Genomic DNA, 13774 nt, shown 5'->3' on the forward strand with positions numbered 1-13774 from the left:
CAGTTATAGTTTATCACTTTAAAATAAAAGAGGGAAATCTTCACATTCAAAGGCTTAGGGCATTTTTGCTTTAAAAATTAGGCTAATCTATCAATTTTTTCAGTTGGCTAATTGATTAATTGACTAATTATTAAAGACCTATTCAATACTTAAGAGCTCTCCTGTAAACAAACCTTAAATGATTTATATTGTCAACAACAAAGGGCCACATTTTATGACTTGAATGTGGGATATACATTGTCACAATTTACTTTCACATACCAACAGAAATAAGCCAATAAGCTACTCATAGTATTTCTTCACCTTAATAGAAAGGTTAGATGATGTTTTTTTTGTTTGTTTTGTTTTGGTTTGGTTTGGGTTTTTTTAAGCCATATATGTAATTATGGATATATGTGCACATATATGCACAGCACACACACTAACAGCACATGCACAAAAGCATCAGTCATCATTAGAAATATCATGCAGCCTGTTTTTAAACCTATATGTAGTTTTGCATGATAAACAGTTATTTACTCCTGCATGTTGGAAGCTCTTTGACATGTGACTGATCAGCTTAAGGAAGGTGAGGTCGTGTCTGTGTCAGTGTCCTTAAGCCACAGAGTCCCACGTTGAAGAGCCCAAGAGTCACAGTACCAGCACAAGGCAAAGGCTGAGAAATGGCCTTCCACTGGTTGGCTGCCCAGCTTTGGAGACATCGTGTGGCAGGTCTCATGGTGATCATGGGGGTGACCTCTCTGCTCATACTTCTAGGTACTCATTTGTTGCAGCGTTCAAGGTAAGTAACGAGATGTAGTTTCCCTTTGTGTGCCTCAGTCTTCAGTTATTCTGCTGTGTCTTTTTGTCAGTCACACAATGACTGCATGGGAACAACTGAGATTAATCCACAAATTCCTATTATCATTTCACTGAGGAAAAAATTTTCAATTTCAAAATATTTGATTTTTTTTGCTAAATCCTTGTATTTCCTCTTCAAAGCCATCATGAATGGCCCAAAGGTTGGAGTAAGATACCAGCAAAGGATAAAAAGGGACTACCTGCCTATGCCAAGCAAAGACCTAATAAGCCATACCAAAACTACAGAAGAAGTGACACTCAGTCCACCAGTGCACAGACTCAAAAGGATGCCAATCTTCATAATATACTGAGGTCACGTGCTCCAGTTGTTTTCCTCAAAACACACAAGACAGGAGGCAGCACTGTCCAGAATCTGCTGTTCCGCATGGGAGAGAAGGACAGAGCCACATTCGCTTTCCCTTATTACACCTACCAGTTCAGCTACCCAGATAAGTATGCCGCTGTGACTGTTCTTTGCTAAATACACTCTGAATCTCTGTGCTGGTTTTGCTTTTATCTAGTTTGATGTGATTGTCACAAGGTCTTCCCTTTCCCTTCAGATTCAGGGCAGAATTTGTGGACGAATTACCCGACAGTTCCTCTCAGTTTGACATACTTTGTAGCCACATGCGTCTAGACGTGGAGCAAGTGAAACAGATAATGCCACCAAACACCACCTACATCACCATTCTGCGTGAACCTTTACAGACATTTGAATCTGTTTTTTCTTATTACACCTCCACCATTCCTGCTTTCACTTTAGCCAAAAAGGTGGCAGAGACAGCAGAGCACAAATCAGCACTGTCAGTTTTCCTGGAGTCACCAGAGTCATTCTGGGACCCCAAAGAGCCTGAGAATGGCCTAGCAAAGAACCCCATGAGCTTCGATTTAGGTCTCAACAGCCAGCAGTGGAACTCCTCCTGGCCGGCTGACCTGACTCTGCTGAAGGAGACCTTCCAGCTGGTTATGATCGCAGAGCACTTTGATGAGTCCCTGGTCCTCCTGGGGGCCCTGCTGAAGCTGGAGCTCGAGGAACTAGCCTACCTGCGTCTAAACACTCGCTCCCCAAAGTATGTCACTCTGCTGGACGACATAACCAAAGCCAGGCTACGAGCCTGGAACAGCCTGGATGTGTTGCTCTATGACTTCTTCCTCAAGTTGTTCTGGGAGAAGGCAGAGCAGTATGGGCTGGAGAGGCTGAACAGAGACGTGGCCCTTGCTGAAGGTCTCCACTGACAGAATCAGACAGAAATGTGTGGCCAGGAAGGGGGTGCCCCCTGAGGAACTGGAGGACTTCATAAGACCTTGGCAGACAGATTCAGTCACCATCTTGGGTTATCAGATACAGGGGAACCTGACCAAGCACGAGCAGGGATTCTGTATGCGCCTCGTGCTGCCTGAACTTCAGTACCACGCTCACCTGTATTTCCTGCAGTATGGTCGAGACATGAGGGCTGCACGTACAGAGTAAAATATGTAAGGAACTGAATGAAAATTATAAGGGGAAGACAGGAAGATTTTGACTTTTGACATTAACTTATAACACACAATAATGCAGTTGAAAGCAGATATCAGGTCATCTTAAAATGTTAATTACTGTTGTTGTCAATAACAGCTAGTATATAAACAAATAATGAATGACAATACAGTTGTGGTTATAATAATCTATCTTCATAGGAGGGGTTGTTATTTTTGAAAGAACTGACTGTACATTTTCCTCATAAATGCCCTTATATCTGTTTATAACATTACTGTAATGTGTTACCAACAATAAAGTAGTAGAGGTTAAGGTGTTACAGAGATATTTATAATGCTGTGGGAGGACAACATGACTTATGACCAACCCCAGCAATGTTTATACTGTCCCTAAAAACTCAGAATGCACCAGTTAAACACTGCATGTTTTTATAAAGGTGTACAGAATTACAGATGTCCTGTTGTTGTTCATCAACTGTTTATTCAGATAAAAGACAGCAAAATAATCCAGCTCATTAGGATATTTTCAGTAAATTTTGTCCTTTTCTTGTCAGGGTATGTTTGCAATAACTTGACTAATTCTCAAGCAGTCATCTTCTTTCAGTGTTATTCATGTGTGTCACATGTTTTCTAATCTATTCAAAAGGCAGCACATCCTGTCACATGACCTGAAATAGAGGCTGTTTATCCCATAGTGACACATGCCTAAAGTTTGTCTCTGGGAGACATGTGAATAGATTAAAAACAAACCTCATGGACTGTATGAATAAACAGCAACAGGCTGACAAACACGAGAAACCATCCTTCACCTTTCAAAGTCTTTCAACTGAATAAGTATCAATTTAAATGTTCTCCTCTTAAAACAATAAATAAAAGATACAAATGAGCACTAAACAGCAATAAAAATATAGTAGTGTCCCCAATGATACCTGACCACTTCATTTTACAAAACCTCTCAGGAGTCTCCTGAGGTTATTGCTAGCGGATGTTGACAATATTGTTCTTATGCTCAGTAGTTGCCACAGTGTAACTGTTTCATCTATGTGCGATCCCTGATCGTTGATCACTGAACACCCCTCAGGGCAGATTTTATCTTCTTCTGTTCATAATAGAACAAACTCATCCATGCTGTTGCTAGTGCCGACTCTTCGTTCGTTCTTCCTCTGGATATAAGTGATGTTGTTTGTGGGTGTACTGCTTCGTTCGTCTTCTTGACTATGCCCCTCTGCAAATATAAACATGGGGTACGTCTCTGCAGATGTGGAGAGAGCCTATTGGAGAGAGAAGAATGGAGATTAAGTCCTACAAATTAATGTTATGTCATTTTGTTAAGTGACATCACCTTCCAAACACTTGAGTATAGACCCAAACACCCCAGTTACGTACCTCATTAACAACTGTGCACAATGACTCAAAGTCTCTTTGGCCTTTAGCATAGAATCCTATGGTACAGCTGGGGTCCATGCGGGAGACAGCCATTTTCCTGGGATATTTACAGTGAAATGACTGCAAGTGGTTTAAGAGAGGAAGTAAAAGAACAGAAAACTGATCAGGAAAATGTCTCAGAGAAAATATTTCCATACTTTCAGGTCTGCTGTGGATGTCATTATTACATTTATAAAGTTCACATCAGTAATTCTCAACCTGTGGAACATGTACCAAGGGGGTACTTTTATGGGTGCTTTTAAAGACTGCAACAGAAAATACAATTAGATTTTTAAGAAAATCAACATGTTACCGGTTATTCTAATATTATCCACTTTCATATAGTTAATACTAGTAGTGTTAAATAACATGCATTTAAAAATCTGTTAAACTGAACACATTTGGAACATGACTGGTGGTGCTGATTAAGGGGTACCTGGTGTGGGGCTATGGGGAAATGTCTGAAAAAAAGGGTTGGGGAGCACTGGTTTACATGACTGAGCGCAGCTGTCACAGGAGGAAACAAAACAGAAAGCAAAAAGCAATGAGCAATGATACTTCCTCATACCTCCAAGGGAAAGTTCTCCTTTGTTATGGCCACTGTGGGCTGACAGTAGTGAGGGTCCAAGTACAGCAGATGGTCATCTTTCACACAGCAATGCCAGAGAAAAAAAAAAAAAGAAATGAAATGACTGACATCAAACAGCTGAGCACAATAATTATGATAGTACTGCACGTACCTTGGAAGCCGACGAAGAACAGAGAGTGCTTCGGTTTTCCCCCAATGATTCCAATGCAGCATTGTAACGTCAAGAGTTTCTAGGCAGAAAAATTATAAAAAACAAAGAATGGTTTGTTCTTTGTTCGTGTAACACAGTCATTACTGCTTGTTCTATGCTTTAGAGAAACAATTTCTCTCTTTTTTAATACCACAGACAAACCCACAACCACAGTGTATGCATGGAGAAGGAACCTGTAGTTAAAAGACTGATGAGTTATTTGAGGGGAAATCATAGTGAATACTTCAGCTGGAAACTCACTGGAATCCTTACAAGGAGTCAATTTTTAGAGTCACTTTTGTTCAACATTTTCCCCACAGACTACTCAATTTACCCGGAATGCAAATCAGGGTGAATGCATAAAGATACTGTTTGTATACTTTGACACAATTAACGTAGGCAGGATTGAGATCTTGTCCTCCAAGTCGCACAGGAACCAGGATGATAACAGACTTCCAGGACTGAGGAGGAGGCCGCTCACACAACCTCTTCACATCCTCCAAGTAAACTGAACACAGACAGAAAAAGAGACACACACAGACATGTCCACATGGTTCACTGAGCCCTCTCACCTCCATTTCAGGCTATTTAAGTTCAACATAACAAAATCAGAGCAAGTTAACCTCCATCTCTTCTTTGAAAGCATATTTCCCTCTGGTTTTTACTGTGTAATCCAGGATAACTACGCAACAATTTTCATTTTGTGCTGTGAGGCTGCGTGCACGCACTACCCCAGGCTCACAAACTCCTCTCTACTGTAAAAAAATACTAACAAGTGATTTAAATTGCACACACTCTTTAAATATACAGCATACAAGTGTAAAACACTGATACATTTCTCTATCTGCATAGCTAGTGGGTGCTAATGTCTGCTTCTGAGCACAGCTGCATTTGCTATGCCCTCAGAACAGAGAGCAAATCAAGTGATGAAAGAAATGACTCACTGGTGCAATCCTGTGCAACATACACGACTAGATTGGGGAGGTCTGCAGATGTTGCCACGGCTTTCCTGGAAACAAAATGTTGACCGTTACATCTTGATAAAAAGCTGGTTTGGATAATTGTGCTGGCATGTTATTGCTGCAGGTCTCACTGGAGGATGTGTGCCGCAATGGAGGGACCGTACCAGTCCCCGGCCTTCTTCCCTGAGCTTTTGCCCAATTCTACCAGCTGGTGTATTCCAAAAGGGGCAGTGGGGTGGTCTGCAAACCACGATACAACCCGTCTGTGAGTAGCCTCCATGGGTCTGTCCAAGAGGGAACCCAAGCTCAGTTTTCGACCCCTCTTATTAGTCCCTTCCTTGAAACTTTGTCCACTGTTTGCAGGGTGACTCTCCAGGTCCATGTCATCTTTGACCACATGGTGGCTCACAGACCAAGTCCAACCTCAAAGCAACAAAACGAAACATGAATACTGTAGAATGTAACTACAGGATTACAACAGATATCTTTTTGAAATGGGTTTATCATATGACAAGGACAGATTGATTTGTTTGTTGCTTCAGTGAAAATTGTTCTTAACTGAAAGAAAACTTTGTTATCACTCACAATATGTCACACAGGGGGTGGGATGGAACAAAATGTACTGTAACTGAGCACAGCTCTTGATATTCTAAGTCCATATGTATAACTGTTATTTAATTACTAGAAGGATATGTGTCTCTATTTTTTTTAAATCAGTAAATTCAACGGACCACATTATTTGACACTACAGTGAGCTGTTGTGTGTCATCACCTGGAGGCATCAGGTGTAGGAGGAGGCCTTGTGCTAGCAGCATCTGCCCTGTACGTAGAACACAACCCCAGCCGCTATCAGTGGTCAGAGAGCAGCCGGCCAGTGGAGGGAACCCCCGCCTGTACGTCAACCACAGGAGGGATACAAAGGCACGACGGAAACGCTCTCTCTCCCCTGACACAGTTACAGAGCTTTAATGAAAAATGTCCTGCTTGCTTTTAGAATCACACAAACGAGGTAATTTTAGGAAGTATGAGGGCCAAATGCTCAGGGCCTCACCTTGATCCTTGAGCTCATAGGATTTTCCAAGCATGATCACAGGAGAGCTCTTGCTGAATTTGGATTTCTGCTTCAAGGACCAGCCTGAAACATTAAAGGGAAAAGAGATACAGTTTAATCTCACTTGACAAAAGAGAACAAGCAGATCTGCTCTTATTGCACAGTAAAAATATAAAAGAGCTACATGACACAGAGATAAAACTGACCATATTTGACACTGTTCCATGCTGAGACCAACTTGGATCTGAGTTTGCCTCTGTCCTCTGCCTCCTGGTCATCCCTGCTCATGTCAAGGACCTGAGGCCTGACAGATTCAGTAGGAGAGAAAGAGCCAGTCGTCCATTAGATCGTCTGCAGGGGACTGGCCCTCACGGCCAGCCGAGGAAGTGCTGGGATTCATAACAACTGGAGGCGACAGAGACTGAGTGAGGAGAATTGCTCCTTATCTCCATGGCAGCCTGCACACACACAGCGGGAACATAAAACACCATAAAACAATACGAACCAATTCTCATTGTATACATGTGACACAAGCAGTGTCACAGATGATGTAGCTATGAACAGTCAATTATATTACTTTGTCTCGAAACAAACCAGCTCTGCCCTGAAACTGATGGATTAACAGTAAGCACAGCAAAGTCAATAATTCTCCATGACAGTAAGTAGAGAGTGAAGCCATGTGACTGCACCCTGTGACTTAAGGAATTTCAGATATGTCAGTTTAGCTGCCACAGGAGAGGTGCTGGTATCCTGTTCTCACCACATTTGGCTTACTCCCTCTAAAACATCACACTGGCAGCCATACAGAATGAGAACAGTCACATATTAAATGTCACAATGTGTACAGTTACACAGTTACAAGGGTCTATGTCAGTAATGTGATCAGTCGAGGTATTCAGATCCATAACTTAAGTAGAAGTTCTCCATTAAATACTCCATTATAAGTAATGCATTCAAAAATCCATTTAAGTGAAAGTACAGAAGTACTATCAGCAAAATGTGATAGCGTCAAAAATAGAAGAACTTATTCTGCAGAAAAATGGCCCTGTAAGTGAAATATACACACAATACATAGTATATATATTACACAATAGATTGTTAATCTGCACACAACAATGTGTCACCAGCATTTTACTGATGTAACTGGTGGAGGTAGAACTAGATTTAACTACTTTATGTACAGTTCAGTTGTTTAATAGAGTGGCTCTCAACCTCAGGGGTCATGAGATATTTCATATTCATCAAAAAGAGAAAAAAAAAAGTTCTGCAACATGAAGTTATATAATCAGTTAAGACATTTTGCTAATATTTTCATTTTTGTAAATTTTGATCATGTTACTTCTTTGAGTCCCAAATTGTTAACTGGAATAATTTCAGAGGCTCTGAGGAGAAACACACTTTTTTTGTCGATTGTAACGTGTCATGGGTTCACACTGTACCAAAGCGGATGTGAAAATAATATTAGACAGTTCTGTGACAATCATACTGTAAATGTAGTAAATTATTACACAATATTTGTGTAAGGCTTTTGTAATCACACATGCTTCTGTGTTTCACTCATAGAATATAACCCTTATTAAATTTCAGTGTTTTGTAGTTCTGGTAGAAAATACATCAGTGACAACTATCATAATAACCACTTCATTATATTTCGTTTAAAAACATTTTATCGGATAAAATAAGACAAAATGATGGCTTGTTTCCTTTTTTATCTAATAAATGAATCTAAATGAGAATTCTGCATTTATGCATCACGTTATGTATTTGATGTGTTTGTCATTTGAAACACTGCACTACGAACGCAGAAACTTAAACGTTCGTATATGGCGGAATTATTCGAGCAGTGACGTCGTACAAAAATACAAACATTTTCAAACTACAGACGTTGGATTGGATCAGCAGAATAAACTCAAGGTCTAAACGTACTGAACAAAACATTCATTCATGTGCAAATTCTCCTCTTTTCATTTTCAGCCACTAACTTTAGTAACTCCAGAGCTCGTCCACACACACATGCAGTCAAATTGACGGGGTTTATGAAACTATCAGAGTGAGACTTCGTTCTTTTACCTTCATTCAGGCATCGTCATTGTGCCTCCTTCACTCAGAGCGAGTCAATGAATGAATTTCACAGCAGATATCAGTCTGTTTTTCCTTAAACTAGCATCAAGCCACCTGAGCTCAAACCCCGAAAAGAGCAGGGTTATGAATTAGCTCACTTCCTGTTTATACTGGTCACGTGTTGGCGCTGCTGTGACTGGTCAATGGAGGACCAATGAGAGTCAGGCCCAGGTTCTTTTTCTGGATGATCGTTTTACTTTATCACCATGATGTTCTTGTTACCTCATCAAGATCTGTGTCAATTAGCCCCAATCAACGACATGGCTGGATACAGCAATGCTTCAGTAATCCTTTCAGAATCTGACGAATTAAACAATTACCAATAATACCGATAACCAATAATATAGAAAAGAAGTACCTCCAGTGGTTTGAAATATATATGGTTCGTCAGCTGCTCAGTTAGTACTAAATTAACAAATAGTTTTAGACACAGTCCTTTATGATGTACTAATGCTCCACAGGAAAATGTTGTTTTACCTCCAAACAGTCAGACAAAATGAGGGGTTTCATTGCATTTTATTACATTTCTGCACTGTAGGCTTTTTTGCATCAGTTTTTCACAACAGTGGCTAGTAAATACGTAGCAATGTAATGAACAACAACGGCCAGAGACAGTTGTTGTCGTAAAAAAGTCAAACACTTGGACAAAGATGGACATGACAGCAATATTACAACTTCAGACTTATAGAATGACAGAGTCAAAACTGCACAAAGTGGGGGCAGCCATACAGATTTGGTAGATTTCTCAGTCTAGATGAAAAATTCATAAATAACTAACCTCAGTAGTAGAGCAGAAATTCACTAACTGATAACTTGTAAAAACATTTGAATAAATTAAAAAGTTGAATAAATAGAACAAATAGAAAAATAACAAAATAAATATATAAGACAAGTAAATAAAAGTATCTGACACAAAATAAAGTGCAATTTTCTCACATCACACACAAAAACACTGGTGTTTAATGTCCAAACATTAGGTTACAGAATAATGGGTTAAAAAAAAAAACCTTTTAAGCTCAGACTGCAAAACTAATCTGAAACTGATCTAAATGTGTTCATCAACAGAATAATTATGCATCAGACATATAATGTATGAAATGGAAAGATCCACAGCCAGGAGGTATCAGACTTAGATATATACCTACAGTATCCTTTGTTGTATCTCAGGACTTTTGGTGTCGTGATGTTGTCCACAAGGTGGCAGTCTAACACCTCTCTGAGCCTTTTGATGTCTCAAAACTACGAGATGATTTATTTTTCTTTAATACACAAAAACAAACACGATCTCCGCACTATGATGCTCTTAACAAATCTACTTCTGGCTTTGTGTAGTCTACTACTGTATCACTGACTAGTGTGCTCAGTTTTTTGGAACTGGGCACTGGTGGATTGCATATTATTATACATTTAAGTGTAAACAAACAAACAAACAAACAGACAAAGACATTATCCCAAAATAAAAACACTGGCACTTTCCTTCACACATGATATTATACAATAAACTGTATGTCTGCATAAATAGAAAAGGGTGAGTGAAAGAGCGTTTCTAGCCTATTTTCCTGTAAGTGCTACTTTCATCATGGTTCTTCACACACTTTGTCTCCTTACCAGACTCTGAACACACTAAAGTATTCACATAGTCACCTAAAATACACAGTATAATTGCACATTTCACTATGATCAATTGAGATAACTTTAAAAACAAAATGTGTTTGCTTGGCTTATTGCAACCACTTCCTCTGTCTTCTCTTCTCTGTCTAGAGCACAATGTAAACTTAGTAACTGGGGACACCAAAAAAAATAAAAATAAAAATAATAATCAGCACATTGCATAGTGTCCCTGTGCAAGTTCATCTAATCGACCTCTTTCAAATCTCACTGAAATCCAGCCCTTAAACAGATCTGAAGCAAACCAGCTGATTCACCTTCTAATGCAATTTGGTATCTTGGTCCAGTTTCCAGTGTCTTTGTTGTATTCTTCACAACATGATAAAAGATTCGTCTTTCTGTACCTGATCCCTGTTTAGTAACTGAACATTAAGGAAACACAGTTTGAACTAAATGATGGCACTGGAGCTGATCTGAAATATGAGTAATGCCCATTTATAACAGAAACCTGCTTGTTTATATGTAGTTAACAGTTTGCCTCTTGTGGTCTGTCGAAATGTTGTTCACAGTGTTCACTACCTTAAGGTCTGCTTTATATTTTTCACCTTCTTTTTAAATATGCTTTCATTTTTCCATGTACAACATAAGACATGCATTAAGACATATGCTTTTTTTTAACTATATACAACACATTGTGATGAACATACAGTACATACACAGGCCTACATTATGATACCATGTGCACACATTTTCCAACATTAGCTGATGCATCTTTGTTCACATCTTCATCTACATGTCGCATGTCATCTATTTGGTGTTATTTCTTCAGGCATTTATGTCTCCCCTTCATTCAAAGTCATGTTAGCTCATGATATGTCAGTATGATGCTACAGTAAAAGGCATTACATGGGAGAGTCTGACTCTTTCTTATCACGAATGATGCTTAGAGCCCCGGCCGGTTCCTTTATCAGACTGGACTGTTCCAGCGCCGGCTGTGGTCGCTGCCTGAGCCCCCCGACGTCCACCCCCAGATGAAGCCTCGGCTTTTCCTGCTGCGCTTCCCCGTTTCTCCTCGCTTGACTTGGAGGCGTCTTTCGCCTTGGCTCCCTCTCCTCCCTTAATAGGCCCGAGCACTGTTTTGGCCACACTCGTGAGCTGGGTGACGAAGCTGGCTTTATCCCCCGGAGACATGGGGCGAGACTTGCTCGAGCTGGGCGAGGCTGCATTAGAGGATGGCGACATGGGATTCTCCTCCAGGACTTCCAAGTGCGCCCTCTCCTCCTTGGCCCCACGGTAACTGCTTGATACCTTCTCTGCTTTAGATCTGGCAGCAGCTGGCACGTGAGTTGCAGCGTGGGTTTGAACCTGGGTTGGAACTGGGGGTGCAGGACCTTTGACCTTGGTCGTCTCAGTTGATTTATCACTGCCACTGATGCCTCCTTTCTCTGCTGCCTCTGAGCCTTTGCGTGCTTTGGGCTGCTCTGATGACAATGCTTTCTGCACAACACCTTTGTCTGCACTCACCATCCCTTTCACTTTCTCCTCAGTCTTCTCCTGAGCTTTAGTTGCAGCTCCACTGTCTGTCTGTGTGCTCTGCTGCTTACTCACTTGTTGCTGGGCGTCTTTCGTTGTTCCTGGAGTTGACGTTTTCTCGCTTGACTTTACTCTTTGAGGCTGTGGCCTCAGAACTTGAAGCACTTGCAGTTAGAGGTTTGTCCGCAGGACTCTGCTTGGTCTCCGTAGCAGAAGAAATCCGCTGTTGGACTAGACTTGGTCTTCACTGCAGCTGTACCCATGCTACTCTTCAGAACCTCAGCGGTGGTTAATGTTTTACTTGTGTCAACAACACTGGGTTTGGACTCAGTTTTAGTAGCTACACTCTCAGTTTGCGAGGCGGTGGTCTCAGATGCTGTGGTTTGGGTATCTTTCTCTCTTGATGTGAGCAGTGTGTCACGGCTGAGCGGCGACTCCTGCCTTCCCAGCCTCCTCGCGGGCTTCAGGCCTCCAATCTCACCTCCCATGGGAGGAGAAGGGGAGGAAGATGATGAAGGAGATGGGGGAGCGGGTCCATTCTCTCCCTCCATCTCCAACAGACTTTGTAGGCTGTGCTCACAGTGGAAAGACTCTCTCCTGTAGTCCCCATGCGTCACCTCCAGGCTATGCTTGCGTAACGACACCCCGCCCGTCAGAGGAGAGGGCGACGACGACGATGAAGAGGAGGAAGGCAGAATCGGCGCTCCTAGCTTCTCTGCCGACTGCACCCGCTGCAGCAGGGGGGATCTGGGAGGCTCTGCGCTCTTGGGACGAGGGCGAGCGACAGGAGGCGAAGGAGTGCAGCTTGGCGGGGAACATCTGAGTGGTGTTGGAGCTCCCGACCGTGTGGCCGGTGAGAGGCGGAGGAGAGGAGGTGGTCGGGGAGGGAGTGTGAGCCAGAGGGGATAGAGGGATGTTGCCGGCGGATTTGCAGCGCGCGGAGCGGTACTGGCGGTGAAGCTTGGGAGACAGGCCATGCAGGGAGCTGGGCCTCATGTGGTGGGAGGCTGCTGGGGAGTTTGGGGTGCTGGATGCTGGGGAGCTGCTCTGGGAGGAGGTGCCTGAGGAGAGTAGAGAAAATCAACTTTAAACCTTTGAAATATTTTCTGAGCTGTCAGGAAGTGAATTTCTTACAGTTAAATTTGCATTTGTGTTTTGAGAGAGAGAGAATAAATAACTCTAATCAGGCCCAGGAAAACTCCAAGGCCTTTTATACTAACCCAGGTAAGGGGATTCGAGGGTGGCGCGGTAGGTCTGAGTGGGTGAGCGGGCGGTGAGGCCATGGGTGGGGGAGCCTGGGAGACTGTCTCCAGACGACAGCGAGCGATTTAAAGAGGAGAGGCTTCGGCTGGTGTGCAGCTAGGTTGGACTGCTTGGTGATTTTTCTGAACAGGGAGCTGCGCTTCTTACTGAGAGACGTGAACAAAATTACATAGTGAGGCGAATAAATGCATAGGAAACATTAAAAAAAAAGTATGTTGTCTTGTTATGAAATGCATCTGTTTTGCAGTAACTCACTCCTGTCCTTCCTTGGCCCCTGCCCTCTTGCTGCGCCGCGCCATCTTCGATTTATAGCTAGGATTTGCGGGCGGGACCCACTTTTATGGAGGTGTTCTCAAAGGGGGTAGTTGTAACTGTCACCTTATTTCCACTCTGTAGATTATATTTATGTGTGTGAACCATATTATTTTGTAGACACATTTTATCTGAACAATTTTATATGAAATTTTAAGTGTAATCATAAATGTGATAGACAGATGGATGAATAGATTATATCTCACCTTCAAGATGAGCTCCACCACCTCTGTATGGACCAGACCGTGGACTGACTCCCCGTTTACATGAGTGATGAGGTCACCAGCACTAAGTCCTGCCTCCTGGGCGGGACCTCCATCCTCCACATGCTGTGACCAGAGAAAAGTATTTAATGACATGGATTTAGCCATTTAGACAGAAAAGCTGTTTAGCTGTGTGTCAAA

The 13774-nt window shown here is 42.0% G+C and overlaps 3 protein-coding genes across 3 annotated transcripts in view; 1 reads left to right on the forward strand and 2 right to left on the reverse strand.

Annotated features, from left to right (window-relative positions):
* The first annotated feature begins 662 nt into the window (after window positions 1–662).
* Window positions 663–2680, forward strand: LOC108898619 (galactose-3-O-sulfotransferase 2). The gene is given in 4 exon segments (XM_018698552.2): window positions 663–781; window positions 982–1293; window positions 1401–2055; window positions 2057–2680. Coding segments are annotated over 4 exon segments (1341 nt in total). The 3' UTR covers window positions 2312–2680.
* Window positions 2681–2777: 97 nt separating this feature from the next.
* LOC108898650 (cysteine protease atg4da) lies at window positions 2778–6990 on the reverse strand. Its single transcript, XM_018698610.2, is given in 11 exon segments — window positions 2778–3587; window positions 3703–3822; window positions 4310–4386; window positions 4482–4560; window positions 4901–5028; window positions 5465–5529; window positions 5614–5905; window positions 6255–6428; window positions 6534–6617; window positions 6740–6854; window positions 6856–6990. Coding segments are annotated over 11 exon segments (1380 nt in total). The 5' UTR covers window positions 6934–6990; the 3' UTR covers window positions 2778–3419.
* A 4795-nt stretch (window positions 6991–11785) lies between these two features.
* The window catches only part of LOC108898676 (microtubule-associated serine/threonine-protein kinase 1-like), a 39959-nt gene continuing 37970 nt past the window's right edge, over window positions 11786–13774 (reverse strand). The window contains 7 exon segments of the mRNA XM_018698645.2: window positions 11786–12589; window positions 12591–12856; window positions 13016–13154; window positions 13156–13204; window positions 13314–13372; window positions 13374–13448; window positions 13577–13699. Of these exon segments, the coding sequence (XP_018554161.2) occupies window positions 11945–12589; window positions 12591–12856; window positions 13016–13154; window positions 13156–13204; window positions 13314–13372; window positions 13374–13448; window positions 13577–13699 (1356 nt within the window). The 3' untranslated portion in view covers window positions 11786–11944.

The sequence above is a fragment of the Lates calcarifer genome, linkage group LG11, assembly GCF_001640805.2.
Source record: "Lates calcarifer isolate ASB-BC8 linkage group LG11, TLL_Latcal_v3, whole genome shotgun sequence".
NCBI lineage: Eukaryota > Metazoa > Chordata > Actinopteri > Centropomidae > Lates > Lates calcarifer.